We start from the raw sequence: 24,960 nt of genomic DNA, 5'->3' as shown, positions 1-24,960 counted from the left end.
TATTCTGATGTATTTATGTAGTTAAAAATCTCTATATATTGTCAAAGGCAAAAAGATAAAGAAAACCATCAATCACCTGCTATATTAGAGTGACCCCCTACCCTAAAAAAAAAAACTCAAATCATTGTAAATTTAATAAAGTTTCAATCTTGAAAAGACGGAGTGGGACAACATGTTCGAATGCATGGGAAATTTTTGGTCAATTTAATCAAAAAGTGAAGTGGTCCATTTCACCCCCAGTTTTCAGTATTGGACAATTGTGTCGAAAAAACACTGTATTCTTCGTACCCAGCAATGAAGAATTACCGTTTTTCAGTACATCATTTGAAAAACGAAGTTTGGATATTTTGTAAGCTTGTAGTGAAAAATTTTGACTGGGAGACATGTTTGTTGGACAAAACAAATCTGAATCTAGTAGGTTATGGCAAGACAACACTCATGTTATGTTTTAACATAGCTCTAAACAAAAGCTCAACTTTTGTCACGGGTGACCTTAACATAATTATTGATATTAGTGACAGTCTAACAAACACCTGAAGTGGACCCTCCTCAACTGGGTTATGACTTATGACCAGACCACATTTTACAGGAAAAAAATCCGTTGTAATCTTTCAAATGTACAAAAGTGATATGAACTTGGTCTTTATTGTTTAAAAATAGTCTTTGAAAAATATGAACATAAATTCTGTTTCTAGTTATATAAATTCATCTTCGTTTGATTCATCTTCTGTTTCTAGTTATATATTTATTCCACATTTCATATTGGGGCAAACAAATAAAATTTTCCATAAATTAAAGTAAGAATTTTCTTCTAACTGAACTGTTTAACTTGAGGAGAAAGTTCTACTCATTTTAACTCAATTTTTTTTTTTTTAAATGTTATCTGAACTTTAAAAACCGAATATTGTGGAGCATACTTTTAAAGGGAAAATGACTGATTTGTTTAGCGTGTGTTTTAAGCTGAACATTTTGGTACGCAAGTTTGATTAACTATTAATAAATTAATTTTAAAAGGTGAAGTTCATTTTCACATTATTCTATTCTCAAGCACCCGACCCCTTGTTCATGTTTGAATTTATGACTAATGGGTCAAACCATACAATGTAAATAGTTTGTTAACAACCAAAAATTTCATGAAACCGGTAGCTCCACCTAATTTCTGAATTTCACAATCTAAACTGTTTATAAAACATACTTTTACGTTATTATATTACTTGAGTACTATATTATTTTACTCTTAAACTAAAAAATTCTTCTTTTCTTTTTTCCTTCATTGCACACGATAAAAAAAAATTCTACATTAAAATACAAGAGTTATTTGTTAATTTAATCCAAAGATAACCTTTGAAGTAAAAATGTTATTAAAGTCATTCCTAATCCTAGCAGCTGCCACCAATAACAGAGAAAGGAAAGAAAAGATAAGGTATAAAGAAGGAAAAGCAAAAGCATGTAATATGTGTATATAATAAATATAAATAATATAGTAATTGAAACGTAAGTAATTAAAGGCAATTATTTGATCGAAAAAAGAGATAACTTTACTAATGACACACACCAAACATAACACATAGCTAGATTTGTTAACCACTCGCTCATAGCAAGCATATCACAGATTCCCAGACACCTTATTTCAACGGCCCATATGCATTCTGATGAGATCAGACGGTCCATGAGAACTGTACATTGCCCCTCTCACGGATTTCAATGTTTCGCTTTCGGACCAAACGTGGGCCCCACATGGTACTGTGTCCTGAGTGCTGGCTCCTCACAAAGGCGGGAACCAGTTTTTTGTCGCAGAGGTATGGCTCATTGTTGTCTTCAGAAAGAGAGAGAAAGAGAGAGAGTGTAGAGAGAGAAACAAGAGACAATCACTGAAGCACTCTCTCTACATGCTGTGTGCGTGATTCTGTCACTGTGTTTGTGTTTAAACACCTAAATCCAATGACATTGCAGTTTCTGAGGAGCATTTGGTTGTGTCTGTTCTAGTTGCAGTTATTATTGTTGTTGTGGTTCAACTTTAGTTACTACCACATGCTCATGCCCCTTCAATTTCTGTTCAACTTTTTGACTTTCTGTTTGGTTTCCAAGGAAAAAGATAGCAACTTGTTTCTGGGGCTAGTTTGCTTTTGGTTGGGTTTGTTAGTCCCTGCTGGCACCTAGGAATAGTGGGGTTTTGGTTTGTTTTTGTTTTTACTTTAGGAGGTTCAAATTCCTGTGAAGGTAGAAAATTTACGAGTGGTGAGAGGAGTGAAAGAAAGGATGGGATTCGGTGGTAAAACGTAAACTATTCGGTGACAACATCTGTGCTTGCTTTTCTGTGATGGCTTTCTTGTGAAGATTTTGGGTTGAAAAGGTGGAAGAGGATGCTTATGCTTATGCTTATTCTTGTGCGCGTGCTTGAACTTTATTTAGCCCGTTTGAGCATCAAGTGTAAAAAGTTGTTCTTGGTCTTGTTTCCAAGTGTTGAGGTGATGGTGGGTTCGGGCTTGTGAGTGATTCATGCCTCATTTTGGAGCTTCCGGGATTGGTTTCTGGTTGTTGCTTTCTTTGTTTGTGGTTCTTTGATGTTTAGGAAAAGGCACATCGCTTCTTCTCTTGCCAGAGAATTGTTGGCACTCCAGCCACTTTTTATTCTATTCTTGTTCAGCTTGCACCACAACACTGTGCAATGTCAAGGAAGGTTGAGTAAACATGTTTCTTCAGAGCCTCCCTCGCCTTCTAGGCCATCACCACCATCATCATCAGGATACAAGGATGACCCCAAGAAGATAATTTTTAGCTTGGTTTTAGGAGCAGTAACTGGACTGGTTTGTTCTGTTTTCTTTGCACTTGTGGTACGTTGTGTGGTGCAGTACCTAAACCGCACACCAATCCTCAAGGGGCCTGTTATTTTCTCCCCCAAAATTGCCCCCAAGACACTCCAAATAGCTTTGGCCAAGGAAAACCACTTGCTTGGTTCGAGTCCTAATGGGAAATACTACAAAACCGTGCTTGACAATGGACTCACTATTGCAGTGAAAAGGCTAACACCCTTTGGGAGCAACTCTCCAGAGGCTAAGAAAAAATCATTGAAGAGGCAGATACAAACTGAGCTAGAGCTTCTTGCAAGCTTAAGACACAGGAACTTGATGAGTTTGAGAGCCTATGTACGTGAGCCTGATGGTTTCTCATTGGTTTATGATTATGTGTCCACTGGGAGTCTTTCTGATGTGATGAACAGAGTGTGGGAGAATGAGTTGGCCTTTGGTTGGGAAGTTAGGCTCAGGATTGCTGTTGGTGTGGTGAAGGGTCTTCAGTATCTTCACTTCACTTGTGCGCCTCAGATATTGCACTTCAACTTGAAGCCAACAAATGTCATGCTGGATGGTGATTTTGAACCCAGATTAGCAGATTATGGTTTGGCCAAACTTTTACCCAACTTGGATAGAGGAACTTCTCTCTACACTCCACCTGAATGTTTCCACAATTGCAGGTAAGTCAAATCACTCGGTTTGAATCATTGTCACTCACTGGTGTTTTGAATTCAGTCTGTTTCTTTTCTTCGTTTCTTACGGCAAAAGGGTGCATAGGTGGTTGATATCAGCCATTTGTTTGATTCGTTTCCTTTTCAAAAGCTCCAAGCCTCGTTGTAGTTATTCCCTTTGGAGCACCCTGATCAAAGGCTCTTGTTCTCTATTTTCATTGTGTTCATTTGCGGATTGAAAATGGTATTATTTAATAAAAACTATGTAAAGTAGTGTTTTTGTAGCCAGCTATCAGTATTATTACTTCCTAATATGAAGTTTTAGACCTCAGGCACTTTGTCTGGTCCAAACGAACATATAGTTCACATGCTGCAAACTACTGAAACATAGATTGGTGTGAGTAGGAACCCAACTAAAAGTTATAGCTATTATAATATCACTGGACAGAGGTTTGTGCCACTTTAACTTTATGTATTTATAGCTTTTTTCATTGGTATATATGCCTCTGGATGCATCAATATCAATAGTGATAAGTAATAACACTAAAAGTGGTTGCATGCTTGATGCATTGAATGTTTATGAACTTCATGTGAAACTTCATAGTATTCAGATTGAATGGTGTTTGTTTTGCAATTTCAGCAGGTACACTGACAAAAGTGACATCTTCAGTTTTGGCATGATACTAGGTGTTTTGTTAACGGGTAAGGACCCTACAGATCCATTTTTTGGAGAAGCAGCGAGTGGTGGAAGTTTGGGATGTTGGCTGAGACACTTGCAGCAAGCCGGTGAGGCGAGGGATGCCCTTGATAAGAGCATGTTAGGTGAAGAAGGAGAGGAAGATGAGATGTTAATGGCTGTTAGGATTGCTGCTGCATGCCTCTCTGATATGCCTGCAGATAGGCCTTCTAGTGACGAGCTTGTTCACATGCTAACGCAACTGCACAGTTTTTGAACCAAACCTTCATTCTTGGGTTTCTAGAGATTTTTTTTTTTCCTGTTCTCTTATCCCTATATCTGTAATAAGATGATAGGGGTATGTGGCTGGCCATGATTCTGGTGTAATTGATTGTTTTGCTTGATCTTGGTTTTTCATGGTGTGGTTTCTAATCATCTGCTTTCTCTTTCTATATATTCTTTTGGCTGATTTTGCAGGTTGTAGTTGGTTTAGGTCACAATAGCACATTATGTTTGTAAATGACTTAGTCATGTTAACAAGATTTTTCTTTTCATGTGAACATTCAAAATATCTCTTTTCTTCTCTCTGGTTTGCATATGTAAAAGTGAAAGCTTTTGATGCAAACCCAGTGTTTCAAATTTACAAGAGATAAAGAAAAAAACACAGAAAAGGAATAACATTTATTCTTTAGCATGGAAAGTAAAAAGAGTAGAACTACAAATATTTGACATGTTTACTGATATAACTGAGATGTGTAGCACTTCATCTAAAGCATGTAGATACTGAAAATATTTTTGTTTATATGAAAAGTTTGTTAGTGAATGATGTGTCACACAAATCTCCTCCCTAACCTAAATTCCAAATTGATACTCCAGTAGTGTGTTAACAGTACAACAATTTGAATCGGTAGAATAAATTTTTGTTTTGGTTTTAAACAGCTGTTAGAAACTGAGATCTAACATGAATTCAAACAAAAGTTGTCACCAAAGGGGAAATATTGAAAGAGAAAGCTAAAGTATACATGTGAAAATTTATGTAAAATGTTTTAACATTCTTAAATCTCTTATATGTATATACAACTTATAAATATTATATTTTATCACTAATTATTCTTTACGTATGAATGATAAATTTATAATTATAAAATGAAATTATATGTACTACGTTTTAGTAATAATTTATAGACAAGTGGGTATAAGAAATTTGAATTATTTTTTTAGAGTGAGATATAGGGAATGATTTGTGTATAAAAGTGTGGTAGGAGCTAGGCCAATGAGATAGAGATAGCGTGTTATTTTGTCATGGAAACTAATGAGTAATGTCAAACCATATTTCAAAATGAATCTTCCAAATAAAACAATGGAAGCAACCATGTTGAAACAAATCACCAAATGCACTTGTAATATGGTGCACTCAAAGTTAGGTATTCTAGGTCAATATACATTATCCTTTTGGAGTAGGTAATCATTGATACTAAGGTCAATTAATCTTCAGTTGCAAGTGAATATTTAATTTTAAGCAATATAAAGAAAACACAGTCTTCAGTTTACATAATGCAGATTATAAACAAGAAGACACTGTGATGGAGAAAGAAGATAAAAACACATTCCCTTCTTACTTGAACACTTTACAAAATTTTCTACACTCCAAAATGGCAGTGAAACCAAATAAACTACAATTCAACAATCACATTTTGCCAAAACCGCAACATATAATCTTTTAGTTATCAAAACTCTTGTGGCATTGGTCGTCCTTCTAAGAAGGACTTGAACAGCACCAGTGACCTCTCAGGCTGTGAAAATGGAGCCTCATGTGATGCTCCTCTGATGGTGGCAAATGAAAGAATGTCACCATAAACTTGAGTCCACCCACCCACCTGAAAATATTTCATAAGCACAACAAAAATTCAATTACAAATTCTATGAACAAGCAAGTTGAGTTTAATTTGTGCATAATCTCAGCAAAACTCAATAGCATAATAAGGTTCACCTGCTGCTTCTCAAACCACACCCTGTATGGCACAGTGGTTTTCAATCCTAGCTTTTTTGCCAATTTATGTACTAATGTTCTACTTCCAGTCAGAGGGATTACTGAATCCTGATCACCACTGCATAACAAGAGTTATTAATTCACTCTCAAAGACAATAATAATACACACTAATTAATGATTAAGGCCATGCCAAATTCAAATTTGATCTACAACAGATTTCACTTCATAAGGACTCAAACAAGTACCTGTATACCAGTACGGGTATTCCCTCCTGTACTAGCTTCCCCACAACAGTGATTGTTGGTATTTCCAAGTCACGCAGCTCATAATCAAGGACACTGACAAGTATATATCATAAAGAAGTTGGGAAAGAAAGTTAGAGATTAATATTTTAAGACAAAATATAAAGTAACTGGAAATTTCTGTCAATACTTTAGAGAGTAACACTAGAAAACATGTTCATGAAGAGAGGCAATGCAGGACACTAATGTTTAACTAGATTAGTTTCTGAACATGTTATCTTATCCATGGTTTTTGTTGGAAGTCTTAGAGATAGGGCGAGTTAATAATATATAAATGGGTGCAAACCTCATTTTAAAAGTCGATTTTGTCGGATTGAGTTAGGCTTAAAGTCTACTTTTTAACGGTTGTAAAAAAAAGAAAATATACAATATAAATAATGAAGGCAAGAGAGGGGGATTACTTGCTGCAAGCAGACCATCTTTGAACTCCAACAAGACGTGCATGCAAAGCTGATTGCACATCTTTTCTGTTCAGATAATTGACTGTTTCATCTTCCACACATACATCTATCGTTTCAGTGACTTGCTGTTTGATAAGAAAAACAAGACCAGAATTTCATGGCCTCAGTACTTTGATTCAAGTTGGATAGAAAATCAAGTAAAGTTTGTTGGTGACACAAATGGAATTAAAGAGAGCTATAAGATAAGCTCACCTGGGGATTGAGGACTTTGGTTTGTGAAAACACTGAAGATAAACAAACATCAAGGGTCACATCATACTTGTCCACAAATCTACTTGTTTCTGTACTAACTTGGCTCATAACACTTGAACAGACAGGAGAAACAGCACCATTGTAGTATTCCCTCACATATCTTGAATAGTTACAAACAGAAGAGAACACTTTGTACGTTGTATCTGAAATTAATCCATGTGACCAGAAGAACTCTGCTCTCGAATTGAAATCTGTGGCAAATTCTAGAACTGGATTACCAAGCTGCAATGAAGGAAACCAGCTTCAGATGCCTGAATTGCTTAGTCAAAATGAAAAACTGATAGATAAATCTTTGGCTGAACTTTGTTGTTTTCTAGTTTTCACAAAATATTTACAGATACCAAAAGATTAAAAGAAATCTGACACGTGGCAGGAAAAAGAAAAGAAGAATAATTGGAAGTTTGTGCCATAACTCACAGCAATGCCTTTCAGATTGAACAACTTCTCCTTTTTGTTGAATTGGAGCATAAGCTCAGCCAGTTGAGGAACATAATGGCCTAATGATAAATTCCAAAATATATAAATAGGTGCATAATTTAACTATGGCTTGCTTCAGTGTACACGAAAGATATAATAGATGAAGGGTTACCTGCATAGCTTTCTCCTACAATGAATAAACTTCTGTTTCTGTATTCTGGGAACTTTATAAACCAGTTTTTCAAGAACACCAAGTTATCCCTGGCTATAATAAACAAAAAAAAGGAAACCAGTTTCAGAAAATCAATGCAATCTTTGAAGGATCAGATCTGTCAATTTTGTAAACAAAAACAACACTAATTAGTCAGTGGACAAGGCATAATTTAAAGTAAATTAGCAGCTTGCGAAATAGTAATATGTTAATAAGAAAACTTTGGGGAAAAGAGACAGAATATTGCAAAAGGTAAAGATAGAAAACAAGAAAAGCAAAAGGGAGATAGTGAGAACTAAGAAGGGGAAAATGAAGAAAAAGAAAGTTGATCCGAATCTTCCTTGAGCAAATCCTTACTTTAGCCAGGTGAAAATGCTGCATTTAATGGTTCTTTACCAATTACCATTCTAACCAATAACATTGAGAATGATTTTGTAGGGTACAAAAAAATTATTGAAGTTAAATAGAAGGATGAACATTAAACTTGCCTGTGATTTTGTCATTCACACCCTCATAAGCAGAAGTATCAGTTGAGTAAGAGAATCCAACTCCAATTGGCGTTTCCAAATACAGCATATTAGCTTCTGCAACACATGAGCACAATGCTAATTAACATGTCATAGTTATGCTCTTAGACTAAAAGTGAAAGTTCCCAATTTGATAGAAAAAAAAAATACAAATGTGTAGAGGTAGGTACCTCTGTTCCAGCTGAATTGATTCCTAACCAAGCCTTCTCCTTTGGGCCTAAATGGTCCATTCTCTGAAAACGCACCAACCCCAAGAGAAGAACAACCAGGCCCTTCAAACAAACATGAAACAACAACACAAAGCATAAGTTTCCAAACTTAAAAATTGTTTTTTGATTGAAACCTTTAGGAGTGAGGAGCACCTCCATTGAGCCACAGAACAAGGGGCTTGGAAGCTGCATCTTTTTCAGCTTCAGCAAAGTAGAAAAAGAGTGCTTGCTGGTTTCTGTCATCAACATTTACATAACCTGAAAACTGGTGAAACTCAACTTGGGGTTGGCCCGGTAAGTGAGTGATCCTAATATGAGAGGGTGAAGGGTGCACAATGCCAAGCTGAAGAAGTTGAATTGTTACACACATAACAATGGAACTCCAAAGAAGAGAACACATGACTTGGCTTTTGCTTCTTACTTTCACTTTCAGTTGCAAAAGCTAGTTGTTATTGTTGTGTGTGAGAGTAAGTGGTGCCTATATAAAAAGTAGGAACGTTTTGCTTTTTCAATACTTTTTATTAGTTGGAGATTTGGTTTGTTTGGAAATTTGGGGTTGGAAATTGGCGAGGAGGGAGTGAAAGTACAGTGGAGGGTGGAGTGAAGTGGTGAGTGAAATGTGATGTGCTGATTCGAATCACTGTGTAAATGCACGTGTGTGACAATTTGAGTTGTTTTATTATTGTCACTCACTGTTTGTTTTCCCCCACTTTCACTTTTGCATTTTTTCAAACACCCTTCCTTCATCACAATTTATTGTTCTGATAATTAAATAATTAAATGAAATGATGTTATGGACCTTCATCATTCGCCTCCGCAATTATCATGTATAAATTAATTCTAAGAAAATGATCAAATGAGGTTTTGTTTTATTTACTTTCAAATATTTTTTTTAAAAGGTGGTATCTTGATAAAGACCTCTCTCGAATACTTCATCTTGTTTATTAAACTTATGTATAATATGAAATAGGTTGAATTTAAGAAATAGTTTTTTTTTAAAGCTCAAAATAAAGTTTTAGATGAAAGTTTTTTTAATTTTGAAACAAGTTAATTCAATTAAATAAATCAGTTCAGATGCTTTATGATTTTGCTTTGGTTAGATTTTGATACGTCTTCCTATGATTTGGTTAACTGTTGCACACTAATTTTCGAGATTGAATAATTAGCTATATTAATACATCGAAACCTAGTTACATAATTATATATTTTACAATATTAATTATATTAATAGTAATGATTCAAAATATTAAATATATATATATATATATAAGAAATATATTTTCAGATTTTTATTTATAATTTTGCCATTTAATAAATAATTATTTTTTAAAATTAAAATAATTATTTTATCATTTTTACTTTTTAAGTAATATTTGTGTTAGATTTAACTGTTTCATTCATTTAAATTTTTTAAAATTAATAATTTTTAAAATAAAATAAATATTTTAATAAAAAAAATTATCTACAAAATAAAGAAATAATTAAATATTTATAATAAAATTTAAAAAATTATTTATATTTATTTTTAAAATTCAAAGAAGTGAAAGTTCAAAGTGTTTGTGTGTCTATTTAATTCTCAAATCTACTAACCAAATTATTATAAAAAAATTAATTATCATAAAAAAATAATTATTAAAAGTAAACACACCCATTAAAATAATAACATTTTCTTTAAAAAATAATTATCTTCACAACAAAGACAATGAAGAAGGATACAAATATTTATACAAAACATAGTGGATCCCTTTCTGTCCAAGAGCCTCTAAATCATTTCGTTATTGATCTCTTATTTGTTCTTCATATTTTCTTCATATATTTTATTTTTTAGTGAACATTTTTAGTATAGCAAAGTTAAAAAGAAAGCCTAGAATAGATTATACTGCAAAAGGAGTGAGAATTAGTCTCTCTCTTCTAATTAGGTTACTTTGGAAAAGTTATGAAGATTCTGTGGAATCTTCAAGGAAATAATAAGTCATTATATATAGTAAACTGAACAAAACTTATTCTTACGCAAGCCTTTAAAAAGAGAAAACAAACTTTTCAAAGAGAAAGTAGAAAGAACAAGAAAAATGTTTCTTGAACACAGTGAAAACAATAAAAGTATTTCATCTGAACTTTAAGATAAATGATAAAAAAAAAAGCAAAAACGAGGATAAAATAGTAAGAAGATTATGGTTTGCTGGGTTATATATTTTTTATATATGGGTTATAGTTGTAGTAATTGAGATATTGTTGTTCAATATGACTATATGATATTAGTCTTATACATATAGGATTTTTTATACCAGTTTTACATCAAAATCTTAAGATAATTGTATTATGTGTCTTTATTTTTATATAATATTTAACTTTGTCTATTATATCTAGAATAAAACTTTTTTGACTCACACTTAAACTATTCTCGACATGTTAAACTCTAATCAAGAAACTTAACTAATTAAGGTATAACAACAATTAAGAGATGGGTCATATGGTTGGAAAATGTGGCAGGAATATGTGAAACCTAGAATAAAGGTCCTATATGGTATTGAAGTACATGTCACAGCTTCGAATATTCGATGTTCCCACCCATTTTAAGGTAGACAAAGATGAGAATAAAAAAAAGAGAAAAAAAAATAAAGAGAGAAAATAGTTATGTGAAACAAAAAGAAGAGATAACTATGAACAAAATAAGACAAACATAACATAGAAAGGGAAATATATGCATTTATTTCCAAGAGAATAAAAGAAAGATTATACAATAACAAGTGAAAAATAATTTTATATATAATCACAGTATCCATGTGATAAAAGTTCATTAATTTTTTTCAAAATCAGGTTGGTAATGATTAATAATTGATGTAACATTATTTTACACGTACATCATCGTTAAGATCTATCCTACACAATTCAAGAAACATAAGAAAAAAAATGGTAAGTTAGGTAATATATCTTAAGAGAATAATTTTTTTCAATTTATAAGGTTGTTCATTTCACAATCATTATATTAACTTTTGAGTTAAATATGTTTTTGTTATTAACTTTCAGTAAATTTTGGAATTAGTTCATTTGAAAATTTTTGGCCAATTTAGTCATTTATCTTTCGAAATACGTGAATTTAGTTCTTTTAATCAAATTTTGTTAGGTTTATTTGATGTTTCGTATGCATTTTAGAATTGTATTTGAGTTGTTCATACTGTTAAACACATTTTCGTTTTAATGTTAAGTCAAATACTACTATGAAATGCGTTTGAAATGTCAAATAAACTTAACAAAAATTGATTAATTGATTAAAAAGACTAAATCCACGTATTTCAAAAAATAAATAATTAAATTAGTCCAAAATTTTGAAATAGATTAATTTTAAAATTTACTACTAAGTTCAGAAATAAAAACATATTTAATTTTTTTAACTGTATAAATAATTAACTATAAGACTTAAAATAAATAGAAGATCGGAAATTGCACCTTCTTTCTTTCTTCCTGAGATGATTATGCAGTAGAATAGAATATGGTAATCACATTGGTTGGTACTCATGATTACCACTTACCATGCATGCATGTTGCTAAAAGCTTATCCTATCGATCATATCAAAGATAGTTAAAACTTTTCTTTTGACAGAAAAAGAAGGTTAAAACTCAGAAAACATCTATTTTAACTTATGAGAAAGAATGTGTTGAAAATAATGAATGAGTAAAAAATACGTCACTGATTAATTAACAACAGTCATGGATATCATAATGGCTTAGCACCATTTGAGGTACAATATTATTCTTGGTTAATGATCTTTGCTTCTGAAATGATGATGATGATTATCCTTGGTTAATGATGGTGTCTGGAAAGGAATAATAGGATGATGTGTTATTGAAATTAATATGATGAGGAATGAAAAAGTGAATATGTTGGATAAGAAAGAAGAGAATGAGGTCAAAATCACCTTTAGAATGGGACTGTGTTTCTCTTTCTCTCTCTTTTTTCACAGTAAAAAGCTTTATACTCTAACAAACAAACGAAAGTAGGGCTTTTAGGGTGTGTTCTATGACAGAACACACTATAAAATATTCATTTATTCAAATGCACCAACTTTATCCTCATCTACATACATTTTTCTTTTTTTTTTTTCTATTCCTTTTGCCTTACTACCTTGGAATTCATCCTCAACTCAAACTTCCTTTTATCAAGGTTTAATTTTTTTTACTTTAAAATTAAATAAAATTTGGTTCTATCCATCAAATTAAAAAAATAAATAATTTTTATTCCTCAAATTTGAAAAGTTACCATTTTAACATCTCCATGCACACTTTTAAGCGACCAATAATGTTTTTTAATAATTAATAGTAAAGATTGTGATTGGATTGCATTTGTCAGTTATGACCGGTTTTTGTAACTGAGGGATAATGTTTGAGATTTTGAATTTATTTTCTAAGGTTTATAGGAGCAGTTAAATTAGTTGATCACTCATCACTACCATAGTTTTTTTTTTTCATTTCTTAATTTGGATTGTTTATGAATAAGGTTTTTGACTCCTCTTTGAAATTAGATCTGGTAATTGTATTTGGTTATGGCATTTATATCCAAAGCACGCAATGATTTAAGAACTTTCTTGATTTTGGACTCTTAAATAATACACAAAACAAACTGACTAATCTTTTGGTTCTCTTTTATTATCTGAAATAATGAATTGAGTTCATATCAACATTTTGGATGATGTTATTGAAATAGTCTTTCTTGTTATATTTACTCGTACTCCACCCATTTCATAAAGTATTTTTTCATGTTTAACAACAGCTACCCAATATTCGAGAAATCATTTTCATGAACACATATGTGTTTCAGTAGGTCTTACTGTAACCGGTTTGGCTGGAAAAATACGTACTCATATTTTGCACCTCGACGAACATTTCTTGACATTACCTGCCGTCCTGCTTCTATTTGTCTAGATATTATCTAAGTTGGCTCAAGTGAAGTATACATGGTTTTATCTTTCAATGAGATTTTATTAAGAAAAACTTACAAGTATGTGATTTTAGCCTTAATAAATATTTGACATTTTTAACTCAAGCTCTCATATGATGTATAACTTTATCATCCACATTTAATGTAATCTATATCTAATGTAAGAGTTAGACTCATACCTGAATTATTTCTACTGATATCTAAACACAAATTCATTAGGTTTACTGTATTTAACCTTAGGTATGAGTTACTAAACCAACCTACGTACCAATTGCTTTTGTAAATTACGAATTACTAATTTTAATATGAATTATTTATTAATGTTTAATATTGTATTTGTTATATTGTCTTAGTAGTTTCTGTGCTTTTTTTTTTTGACATTTATGAAAAGAAAAACACCCATGGTCCCCTGTTCCCTTCCCTTTTTCTTCCTATTCACTCTCGGTCTTACCTTCCAAACTGAGTGTTAGTTCTTTTAAGGTATAGATTGTACCTTAAAAAATAAAACACTTACTCATGATCCCTAACTAAAATTAACAACTTTAAAAAAATCATAATCTGTTTTACATGTATATACATTTTTTTTACCACTCCAAGTGTTATTTTATTATGTTTATTATATACTCGCACATCTAACTAGACTCTGTTCAAATGGTTTCTTTGTGAACATAACATTATTGGGTTTGTAAAAAGTCTGAACTTAAAATCTGTGATGTGAAGACTATGTACAAAGTCCGAATTTTGTCTCATGCACTATCCATTTCAGTGTAGTCCAAATCTGACTCTCATATTCAAAGCAGCAAAAACTAACTTAGAAAGAACCCACCAACCCATAAAAACAGAAAAAGAAAAACCCATAACAGAAGTTTAATATGTTATATTTTATGAAAAAAAATTAAATGGATTCAAATAGTCCATTTTTTTTTTTTTGGATCAAGAAAAATTATAGCCCAAGTGATGTATGTGTCAATTAATTCCTTTTTGATGAAAAACTATAAGTTTAGTATCTTCAAATACTTTCATGAAATATAGTTGACAAAAGAAATGTTAAACTAACTGGATCATTTTAAAATTTATAATATTAATTAAAAACATAAAAGGGGAAGTAAATTAATTTCTTTGTATTGTTTTCTTATACTACTTTGTCCAAAAATAACTTATACACAATTAATTTAATTTATAAAAAAGCAACTTTTTTAAAAAAATTCTTCTCTTCATATTACTTCTAAAAATGTTTAAAAAGAGTGTAAGAAAATCTAGTGGCATGACTCTTTAGAAAGTGTACTCTAATAAAGGACCCTCTTATCATTATGTTAATTACGTAAAAACATAACATCTTAAAACACTATGGGACAGTTACATTATTTTTCAAGATTGTATAAAAGAACAGAAAATAAATGCAAAACAGCACAGCAACGTTAACATAAAAACATTTTATTATTAAAATGAAGTTTATAGATACTTAGTTTACTGGGAGGCAGAGTTTTAATGAGGTGCCAGCTTGACCAAGAGGGCAAACAAGGGATCAATAATGTTGCCAAAAATGAACAGACAGGACAACATGATTCTTATAGAAGGGTACAATTTGTGTGGTCCTTTTTCAGTACTGCACAAGAATCTGTATCTTTATTGTTGGGGCATATATACAGACCACGAATTTTATTCTTTTACTATTTTGGCCCCAAGGGCTTTAAATGAAATATTGAATTGGAATGCCAATTTAACAAAATTTTCAAGATTTTCATTGGATTGTTGTAAAGCAGCGCAATCCGCATAAATTGAAGGAAATAGCAAGCAAAAGCTTTAGACTAAAAATCACGGTTAGACTTATAAATGATTACTTTCATTTTCTACCCTTTGCCCCCTCCCTGCAAAGCTTTTGTTGTTTTGGGGGAGGGAGTAGTGAATGGTGTGATTTACTTTAAACCCTTCAAATGCTTTTACAGTGACGCAGTCATATACAAATTCAGTTATCAGAAACTCATTTTGCTCGGCCATGAATCCATTTTCAAACATCCCGACTCAACTGGTCTATCATCTCTTCCTTGTATACCTCCTTTTACCTCAGGCTAAGTTCCTCCACATTTAACTCTTTAAGACTCAGGTATTTAACTTTCATTTTGTCAGCAACAAATAAATTTCACACTCTACCATCTCAGGCAAAATTTTCTAGGGGAACTACTCACAATGGCCACCCCACAAAATATAACTCACCTAGTGCCTACGCCAGTCAACCAATTCTGTCAAGCCTACAGCACCGATCCCTTATGTCCCATGAATCACAAGGGTCCTCCATTTAACTCCTCAACAACTGGCTAGTCATCTTAGTAAAACTACATACACTCGCCAACCACCATCTCCATTCACAGTCATCATGAATTAAAACTATCTCTGCTGACCACTTCTGATCTAATGGTTTCACTCCCCCAAAATCAATGTGATTCTTGATTTATGTTAATCACAATTTTAGTTAATGAAAGAGAATTAAGTCGGTTTCTTTTTTATGGTTTAATGGCAAAATCTTGCTCATTCGCCCTCCTATATAGCAATGCCGATGCCTCCACCCTGTTTTTCATAAGGGAAGGGGAAAGAAGCAGCACATGTCAAATTCAAGAACAAAAAAGGACAGAAGGACTAGCATAAATGTAAATTCTGACAAACTCACCAGCCAGGATGGACAACAAATCTTCCAGTGGAAAGAGCCCAATTCACCTGCTCAATTAAAAAGGAAAAATAAATAAATAAAGTGGCACTTGTCAGGCTTCAAAATTTAATGCACAAGAACTAGGAGTGAAGATTTTAAATCATGTTCATCCTGGTGGGATTGTGGGAATAAGCAAATAAATTATAGTAGCTGCAGAAAAGAAGAGAAAACCGGTGCCTTCTAACTGGCACAAGTAAAATGGTCTTTCATCAGTTGTCTGTAAACATGCCGTGGACTATTAAGAATTAAACCGCAAATAATTTCATTTCCACTCAATTTCATCGTTAGATAGCCCTTTTATCCCATCAAGGGTTACTCTGATATATTATGAAGAACTATAGCAATGCAGAATCTAATTTTGTTGACTAGTTTAATACAACAAATAAACAAAACAATGCATGCTTTGTAGACAGACACTAACATAACGCAGAGACTTAGAACATAAAACTATACCTTATCAGTCCCCAGGGAATTCGCAACTACATGAGTAACTTGTTCATCAATCTGGTTGGTGCACACAGCACCAAACTGTTCAGCTGTCTGCCACAATGGGTGAAGGTGAGGATTTGCTTCACCAACAGGAAACACCCTACTAAATACTATACGACAACCAGCTAAGATTTTTCTCTGCTCTGACGCTAGTATATTTCTGACATCAACTTCTTCTAAGGATTGAGAAGCAAAAAAGTTTTGATGTATTCTCTCAATAACCTAACGAGGGGAGCGAAGAAATTATCAACTGGAATAACAAGCCATCCAAAATTCAGGAGAAAAAAACTACTAAAAACTCACTGCCAAAGAGGAAGCCAGAGTTCCAGCTTCAGGTCTCTCATCGTGATCAATCTCAAGAAGGGAAGGACCAGGCAATCCAAACTGACGTCTACTACAGGGGAAGTACGTATACCTACAATATATTAAAAATTAATATAGGGACGATGCATTGGTACAATATACAAAACCAAAAGAGAATTGCATTAGTTCAAAACCCATGTTAGACAGACCTTTCCACCACTATCAAGTTCAGTTTGTTATGAGGCCAAACCCTCACAGAATCATCTATGATTACAACTGCTGATTCCATTCCCAAAACGCCTTCCAAATCTTTGCTTTTGGGAGCCCTCTCCTCGCCATCAACTGAATCAGTATCATCACCTCTAGAAATAACTCTTCCAGCAAACAGAACTCCCTTTGGATCAAGTACCTTTGCCATTTCTGTTGCATATAGTTTGTTTCCCATAGTGTAAAGATGTAGCTCATAGAGCTTACTAGCCTATAAAGCATGTGGGAAAGCTGTGAATCTTTTAATTCCAAATGTGGCCCTTGTAATATGGCAGGCCTAAAGCAAATAATAGAATTCATGTTACCTTCTCCAAGAAGTTCCAGATTCCTGGTCTGAGTTTAGTCCACATTCCCATATGAGGAAAGCGAAAAAGATGTCTGTGAGGCTTCTCACGGTCCTGTTCTTCTTTTTTTCTCAATATTTCGTCATGCACAGGATCAACTTCCACAAACTGAGAAAATGTTAGCATGCAGTAACACAAACTTTAATCCAAGAGAACTAACTTCATGCAATTTTTACCTTGGCAGAATTAAGTAGTGTGTGATCTAGGTCCAATACAAGACACAATTTCCTAGCGGCAAACATTTTATTCTGTTCTTCGATCCTCCTTGCCCTCTCCCTCTGAATAGCAGCCTTCTGCTGCTCATCATAACCTTCAAAAAGATGTTCAACATCTCCCCATGTATTCTGGGATCGGGAGGTACCAGGTGCACATATTTCCTGAGCTGGTCCTACTATGCCAGCTTGCAAGTTCTGAGAGTTTGACACAACAGATTTCTGCTCCCCTCTATCTATATTAAGGGGGACAGATGCAGAAGAAAAACTTTGAGCTGCAGTAGAGTGAGTAGATGATTCTTGGGAAATAGACATAATATCAGCAATGTTTTTCAGATTCTTGGTGAATTGCCGAGTAATATCAGGTGCTGCACCTGATTGAGTAGGTACTAATTTAGTATCCACTCTGCCTTCCAGCTTCTGGGTATTGACATTGTTCCCAGTTACCTGGCTGTTAGGCACAGGGGATACAATGGCTTTGTGTAGCTCATTCACTATGTTCCCACTCTTTTGAACAGAGTTATTAGTGTGTAGAATGCGCCTTGGATCACGGGGTTTCATGCGAATCTTTCCTGAATGATCATCTTGAAGGCTTTGTGCCTGATTCCAGTCAACCACATAAAAAAATGTAAAATACAATGAGCTTGAAGGGGATTTTATGACACTTAATTCACTTTCAAATTCTCAAATCAATTCTTTAATCTAAAGCTCATCCATAATCAAGGATCATAATGTTAAAAATTCAATTTAATCTTAAGAAACAATAGGAAGAAATAAATTTATAATTGGATAATAACACCGCAGAGAGAAGTGAATATTCAAAGATTGACAAGACAAACAATCTCATTAAAGCATTTTACCGTAGAAGCTGATTGTGATGAAACTGGAAGCATTCCAACAGAAGTTTGAAGAGCAGTGGCGATTGATGAACCAATACTCACAGTGGAGTCTGTTCCCGTTGCCGAATTTGAGCTTGTTGGATGCAGCAGCATATTTGTAGCAGAATCAGAAGATTTATTCACGGCATTTCTTAATCTGTTTTGCTGCTCGAAAATTAAGCCTAGCAACATGGTTGGATTTACAACTATATCTTTCAATATAGCAGGTAAGGAAGACGGTATATTACTACTTGCAAGTGGCGCCTGTTCATTTCTAATGTTTGTTGCATTGAAACTAACAGAACCAGAAGAAGTGCTACTGACTGTATTCAAAGTCTTTTTGGGTTCAGGTGCAAATTTGTCCATTAAATTATTCTTCTCTACCAACTGAGTCCCAGGCCCAGTATTATCTTCCAACCAACCTCCAGTTCCAGCTATAGTTCTTACTTGACTCGAATTATGCTCAATATTTTCCAATGAACTTTTTAGTCTTTTTGATACAGTTACATCAAAAGGCTCCTCAACAGCCTTTTGTTTCCTTGACATTGTTGATCCAGCATATTCCACTTTAGGCATATTATTTATCACAATGGACTGGTTATCCACAGCACTTGCTTCAGAATTAATAAGTCGACGCCTAGGATCTCTACTCTTTGCCGAGCTTTTCACAGGGAAAGACCCCGGACCTGCTGCATCAACTCTAGAATTAATCAATCCAAGCATTCTGGAGTTATCCATGGAAGTAGCAGAAACAGGTGGCTGATCTATAAGGGTTGGCTTAGTGCTTGTTAAAAAACCACCAGTAGATGCACTGGAGACCTCCTCGTTTGTATCAACAACCATATCATCGCAGTCACCCGAAGGAGTTGGACTTGGAAGTTCATCATTTGTAAAAAGGGAACTTCGACCAAACTTCTGTTGATATGTGGAAACAGCTTTCAAAGCATCAGTTTCATACAGATGAAATTTACAACCTTCACTGTCAACTTCCATCTTCCCAGGCTGCATCTTAGCTGCTGAACCAGATTTAACCGTGGCCTCTCCAACAGAAAGTAATTTATTCACAGGGAAGCAGGAAGGTGCCTCTCGGGTTGGTGAGGGTAAACTGTCTGCATCATGATCCTTGTGAAGGTCTAGCAGGGGGAGCAGAACTCCTCTACCTTTAATACTATTTTGTCCAAATTTTAAAGCCCGTGATCCCCCAATTATGTCACTATGCAAAGGCTTAATAGAAGAAATCAATGCAGATACTTCAACTGCTTGATTTTCCTGAATATTTATACCATGGGTCTGCACTTCTAAAGCTGAATTTTCCTGAGACTTTATCTCCGGGGTCTGAGATTCTGTCTTAATGTAAATAGCCTCGCTATTTCCTAAAGCACCAACAGAATCAATTGCAGTCATCATGCCCTGTATCTGATCGAAGGAACAACCACATTTCAGATTATATCCCATCTTTGAATTTTCAAATTGAAAATTATGACAAAGATAATGAAAAAAAAAATTAATTTCACTTTCATTAAACGTCACCTCTTTTATATGCTCTGGAGAAAATAATTGAGCCTGTTGTTGATCATTAACAGAAGAAAGTAATCTGAAATGAAAATTGTAGCCAAGGAAACATGAGTTAGTGATAGAAGACCCTTGAAATAATTCAAGGCACAACCTAACAACTTGTATTTTGAAAAAAAAAAAAAAAGAACCTTAAAATGCTATCCTTGTTCTGTTCCTTGTCCGAAGAGTCCATAGAGCGAAATACCTAAAATAAATCATAAAACAATCAAGACAAAATTCCCACTAGAAAAAGGAACGATATCAACAAAAGCAGCAAATATGGTAGGTCTTACAGAATAAACCACTTCAATTGCATTAAATGACAATCGCATGAGATCATCCTTCTCAGAATCAGCAGGTCTAGAGAACACCTCAGGAAGGGTATTAAGCAGCCTACTGGAAGTTTGAGCAAATGACCTGCAATAATAAATCACAGTCTATTTAATTTGACGAACTTGTAATGTGTCTCCAATGCCAAAAATTCAGTGAAAAGGAACAAAACCCCCCGATGAACAGTACCACTTACTCCGCCACATTAGCAACTGTAACACCCTCCAGAACATCCCTCACACCAAGCTGCTCAGAATCAGAAACACCCTTCTTCACACCAAACTGCTCAGAATCAGAAACGGTCTCTGAAACAACAGAAGCAGCCACAGCACTCTCTGCCTCTGTTTCAGGGTCAGCGTCGGCATCAATCTCACCTTCCTCCAACTCCCCTTCCTCTTTGTCCATATCCACAACAACCACCTCTTTAGGATTCACTGAAACAGAAGACGGTCGATTGGAGTTGTTGTTACCATTAGCATTGGCGTCAGAATCCAGTTCCATCACAAAAATATCATTCAAAGGCTTGTTCTGCACGGCTTGTGCCCAAGCAAGGTTATACAAACCCGAAGCATATCCCCGGCAAATAGTAGGGTACTTTGAGTAAAGATCACGAACAGCCCAAACCCTAGCATCACTTCCATTGGGCTTATTGTTATTATTCACCTTAACATCTTGCTTATTGAAATCCGCTTCTGAAATCTCTTCCACCGAAGCAGTATCCGAAATCTCGCCCTCTTCCACATCCTCAACCCCCTTAACCATCTTCTCCAATTTTCCCAATTTCTGACAATCCAACAACGATCCGAAAACCATAGAAAGCAGAGACAAACAGCAAATAAACCGCCACGAATCGCACGATCTAAATGGCGGAAAAGTTTTATGGCGAAGTGATTAAATTAGGGTTTAAATTTGGGTCCTTCGAAATCTTGCAAGATTTAGGGCGCAATAACAGTGCTAATACTAAATCCGAAGTTTCACGGTGTCGGATCTGTTTCGTGAGATCGGAATCGCAGAGTTCTCTTCAGATCCGACGAGCGATGAAGCAATCAGGTTTTTCGAAAGAACGAAGAGAGAGAAAGAACAGTAACGATAATAGTGAAAATTGTTTATAATAATAATTGATAATGAAAAACAGAAAGAAAATATGATACGCGAAGGTGGCGGAAGAATAGGAAAATCACGGAGCGAGAGAGGGTTTTATAGGGATACGATACGAAGGAGAATCTAAGTGTGATGGGGTTTTGAATCTAGACCGTCCACGTCACTGATCCGCGAAAAGAACACCGTGGGCTTAGTTGCTTACGAACGAGAATGACCCAAGTACAACCTATACTATTACGAGTAACACTATTCCTGTGTTTCCCTTTTTCCGTTAAATAATTTTAACCATGTTTTTAAACGATCGTTTTCATACTTCTAATATCTTTTTTCATTAATTTATGCAATTATAGATACATATTTTTTTCATTTCAGATTATATCTTTTGAGATTTCTTCGTATACTGTATACATGTCTCGTTCAAATATTATTATTATTATTATTACTAGCGTAACACATGTCTATCGCGTCTATGTATATGTATTTTTTAAATATACGTGATATAGGTGATAATATTATAATGTTATTAAGTTTATATATATATATATATATATATATATATATATATATATATATTAAAATTATATTTATTAAAAATAAAGTGAAATATATCAGAATAGATATAAGAATAACCATCGATAAATAAAGAATAAGAGAAGGAGCAGAGACATCTGATTTTATAAAAAGTTTGTAAAAGTAACGGTCAATTTTTAAAAATTTAATAAATTGTTATATTTAAAGGGTAAAATCGATATTTTAAAAAGTGATGGGGAATATCCTTTATATATTGTTATAGATTTAAGACATACAAAATATTAATAAAAATATATTGCGTAACAGAATTTAAATTTTTGTTTGTTAAGTTCCTTTAGTTACATTCTTTTTTTTTTTGTTACCTTCCTTTAGTTACATATTTATCTTGTTTAAGTTAAAATCTGAAACATATTTTTCTGAAAAAGTCTAAATTAAATAAATAAAAAAATATTATTAAAATATTAATATATTGATTTTAAATAAGTTATCTTTTTATTGATTAGTTTTAAAAAAAAAAATCAATTTATTTGTAAATTGTTATTCAACATTATTTAAATTGTGGATTATTTAAATTTTATTTAAAATTTATGAATGTTATATATTATATTTGATTTGAATTTATGATTAAAATATGTTATTAAATATATTTTTTTATTTTCTTTTGTAAATAATTCCGAGTATCCGTGAATATCCGTAGATATTAAAAATTTATGTAGGTATCCGCATAACGGATATCTGACAGATATGGATACGGATACGAGACAAATATTTATCTAGCAAGTAAGATACGGGGCTACTACTCATACCCGTCTCATTAGCATACCTAATTATGGTATATGGTTTAAGTGTTTGGGGCTTATGATGTATGATTAGGGGTTATAGGTAGGTGTTATGGGTTATGGGTTATTGTTATGTGTTAGGTGTTAGGGTTTAGGTGTTATGGTTAATGTTTTATGGTTTATGATTTAGTGTTTAGGGTTTATGGTCTAAAATTTATAGTCTATGATTTAGTTTCTAGGATTTAGGATATATGATTTAGTGTTTTAGGCTTTGTTCCTATGGGGGAGTGGATATGGGAGAGTGTAGGAAGATGGATTTGCATAGATCTGGGTGGATGGATTTTGGTGTTATTTTGAGTGGATTTAGAGAGTGAAGTGAGTGAATTTGTAGATAAATTTTATAAAAGTTAGTGAGAGATTTGATTAATGTGATAGATAAAATTAATTGTTAAAATAGATACATTTATTAAGTTACCATAATACCTCTGTATAAAAAGAGATGAATTTTTTTAATTAATGTTCTTAAAATAATTCCTAAATTTCAACAAAAAATTCTCATGTTCCTTGTGCTCCGTCCCTGTTCAGTACCTTTACAATTATAGTCTGAACACAAAATTCTTTACATGAGATTTTCATAACCTTGTGAAAAGCTCTAAGCATTATTAGATAATAAAATACAAGGCATATTTGTTCAACACTTTTTGTGTATCCTTTGTAAACATTCTCGAATCCACCTTCATCGATCAGGCTTTCAGAACTGAAGTTATTTATTGCTTTAACAAGCTGTGCATATGTGAATACTTTGAAATCATTTTTGACACTTCCAAATTTTCTTATCTCTGCGTCTATTTGTCTGTGCTTGTTGTTGCCTGTAATATCAGATCACCCAGATATTATAAAATTATCCATTCACATACAATAAAATTATCCAAACAGCGTAAAAAAAACTCACTCCGACGAAGAAACCAACAGCTTTGGCCGACCACCTTCACCAGTTGTGGAGACACACAACTCCTTCGGCAACTCCGACGACTTGCAAGCAACTCATTCACTTGCAAAAAAAAAACATAATGTGAAAAAAACAAAATACCCAACGACACTGGTGTCGTAACCGATGTCATTCCCTTCATAACCAAGGCACCGGTTACGTAACTAGTGCCATCCACTCAACACACACTTGCAGCACCGATGCATATCACCACCCCACCACCTCGTGCAACCACAACCACCCCTTCTTCATCCTCTTCCTCGCCCACCGCACCCAACCACCTCATCTTCTCCCCCCTCCATGGACTCAACAATCACACACACACACACACCATAACTCACCTCTCAAAACACCGTTACGAGATGGGCCACCATTCACAATCACACTGCTTTACTTGCATGGAAATGAGAGTAAAGGGGCAGTTTCGTCATCTACCTAAACATTATGCACTATCTTTGCAATTTTGAGGGGATGGATTAATCCATCCACCCCCTAAATACACTCTCCCATATCCGTTCAAATGATTGAAAATGAACGCGCTATATCACCAAAATTTGCTCTCTCAAATCTGGTTGCACAGTGCAATTCACGCAAACGAAAATTGTGTTATGGTTTAGGGTTCAGCTCCACTTTCGTTTTCTTGAGTTTTGTCTCGAACTTTTTTTATTACATCATTGGAGTGTCTAATGGGATGGGATTTAGAGAGTAGTGTTCTTCAAGCAGAAAATGATCGTTGAGTATGGCAATGACTTGTTTGATGAAGGTTTCAACACTGGAGTTGAAATCGAAATCCATTGTTATTTGATGAATTCAGAAGAGATGGTGTAAATAATATCAATTTTTAATATATTTTCATTTTTTATGTTTTGTTGATTTACTATTAACACTCTTAAAAACAAGAAAATTATTTTTTTACAAAATGGTATAATGGTCAATGTTTTTGAATTTTGAATACTTGAGAGTCAATTTTCTTGTGGATTAATAACATAATTTAAGGATCATTAATGTGTCCAAACTCTGGTGGAAACTTTATCA

General features: G+C 33.7%; 3 protein-coding genes across 4 annotated transcripts; 1 reads left to right on the top strand and 2 right to left on the bottom strand.

Moving 5' to 3' along the window:
- Positions 1-1,633: 1,633 nt before the first annotated feature.
- CRN (Protein kinase superfamily protein) lies at positions 1,634-4,589 on the top strand. Of its 2 annotated transcripts, none has more exons than XM_028073001.2 (2): positions 1,634-3,472; positions 4,107-4,589. In XM_028073001.2, the coding sequence occupies exons 1-2, from the start codon at positions 2,565-2,567 to the stop codon at positions 4,414-4,416; spliced, it is 1,218 nt and encodes a 405-aa protein (XP_027928802.1). In that variant the 5' UTR covers positions 1,634-2,564; the 3' UTR covers positions 4,417-4,589. The 2 variants fall into 2 exon arrangements, with proteins under 2 accessions (XP_027928802.1, XP_027928800.1); XM_028072999.2 differs by having other exon boundaries at positions 1,657-3,472; positions 4,104-4,589.
- Positions 4,590-5,723: 1,134 nt separating this feature from the next.
- Positions 5,724-9,085, bottom strand: LOC114183711 (serine carboxypeptidase-like 45). The gene is made up of 10 exons (XM_085673010.1): positions 8,663-9,085; positions 8,471-8,572; positions 8,258-8,357; positions 7,735-7,823; positions 7,563-7,642; positions 7,086-7,367; positions 6,834-6,958; positions 6,376-6,468; positions 6,130-6,247; positions 5,724-6,016 (listed from the first exon to the last, which is right to left on the bottom strand). Exons 1-10 carry the CDS (start codon positions 8,907-8,909, stop codon positions 5,867-5,869), a joined length of 1,386 nt encoding a protein of 461 aa, XP_085529136.1. The 5' UTR covers positions 8,910-9,085; the 3' UTR covers positions 5,724-5,866.
- Positions 9,086-14,863: 5,778 nt separating this feature from the next.
- CPL3 (C-terminal domain phosphatase-like 3) lies at positions 14,864-21,698 on the bottom strand. Its single transcript, XM_028071050.2, has 12 exons — positions 20,723-21,698; positions 20,490-20,613; positions 20,346-20,401; positions 20,173-20,236; positions 18,625-20,058; positions 17,729-18,364; positions 17,514-17,660; positions 17,151-17,419; positions 16,942-17,053; positions 16,603-16,860; positions 16,111-16,157; positions 14,864-16,010 (listed from the first exon to the last, which is right to left on the bottom strand). The coding sequence occupies exons 1-12, from the start codon at positions 21,337-21,339 to the stop codon at positions 15,947-15,949; spliced, it is 3,828 nt and encodes a 1,275-aa protein (XP_027926851.1). The 5' UTR covers positions 21,340-21,698; the 3' UTR covers positions 14,864-15,946.
- Between the last annotated feature and the right edge of the window lie 3,262 nt (positions 21,699-24,960).

The sequence above is a fragment of the Vigna unguiculata genome, chromosome 5 (genome assembly GCF_037176805.1).
Source record: "Vigna unguiculata cultivar grain cowpea cultivar isolate G323 ecotype 2 chromosome 5, ASM3717680v1, whole genome shotgun sequence".
In the NCBI taxonomy this organism is placed as follows: Eukaryota; Viridiplantae; Streptophyta; class Magnoliopsida; order Fabales; family Fabaceae; genus Vigna; species Vigna unguiculata.
This window is presented reverse-complemented; position numbering and strand designations above follow the sequence as displayed.

What these genes read in the sequence shown, in the direction of transcription:
- CRN (XM_028072999.2), top strand. Translation starts at nt 2,565, where the DNA reads ATGTTTAGGAAAAGGCACATCGCTTCTTCTCTTGCCAGAGAATTGTTG. An exon ending in GAATGTTTCCACAATTGCAG is followed by an intron (nt 3,473 to 4,103) that starts GTAAGTCAAATC and finishes TTGCAATTTCAG; the next exon opens with CAGGTACACTGACAAAAGTG.
- LOC114183711 (XM_085673010.1), bottom strand. Translation starts at nt 8,909, where the DNA reads ATGTGTTCTCTTCTTTGGAGTTCCATTGTTATGTGTGTAACAATTCAA. An exon ending in TCAATTCAGCTGGAACAGAG is followed by an intron (nt 8,358 to 8,470) that starts GTACCTACCTCT and finishes CATGTGTTGCAG; the next exon opens with AAGCTAATATGCTGTATTTG. An exon ending in TCAATCTGAAAGGCATTGCT is followed by an intron (nt 7,368 to 7,562) that starts GTGAGTTATGGC and finishes CCTTCATTGCAG; the next exon opens with CTTGGTAATCCAGTTCTAGA.
- CPL3 (XM_028071050.2), bottom strand. Translation starts at nt 21,339, where the DNA reads ATGGTTTTCGGATCGTTGTTGGATTGTCAGAAATTGGGAAAATTGGAG. An exon ending in CTCCAGAGCATATAAAAGAG is followed by an intron (nt 20,059 to 20,172) that starts GTGACGTTTAAT and finishes TCCTTCGATCAG; the next exon opens with ATACAGGGCATGATGACTGC. An exon ending in TTTGTTGTCCATCCTGGCTG is followed by an intron (nt 16,011 to 16,110) that starts GTGAGTTTGTCA and finishes TATGAAAAACAG; the next exon opens with GGTGGAGGCATCGGCATTGC.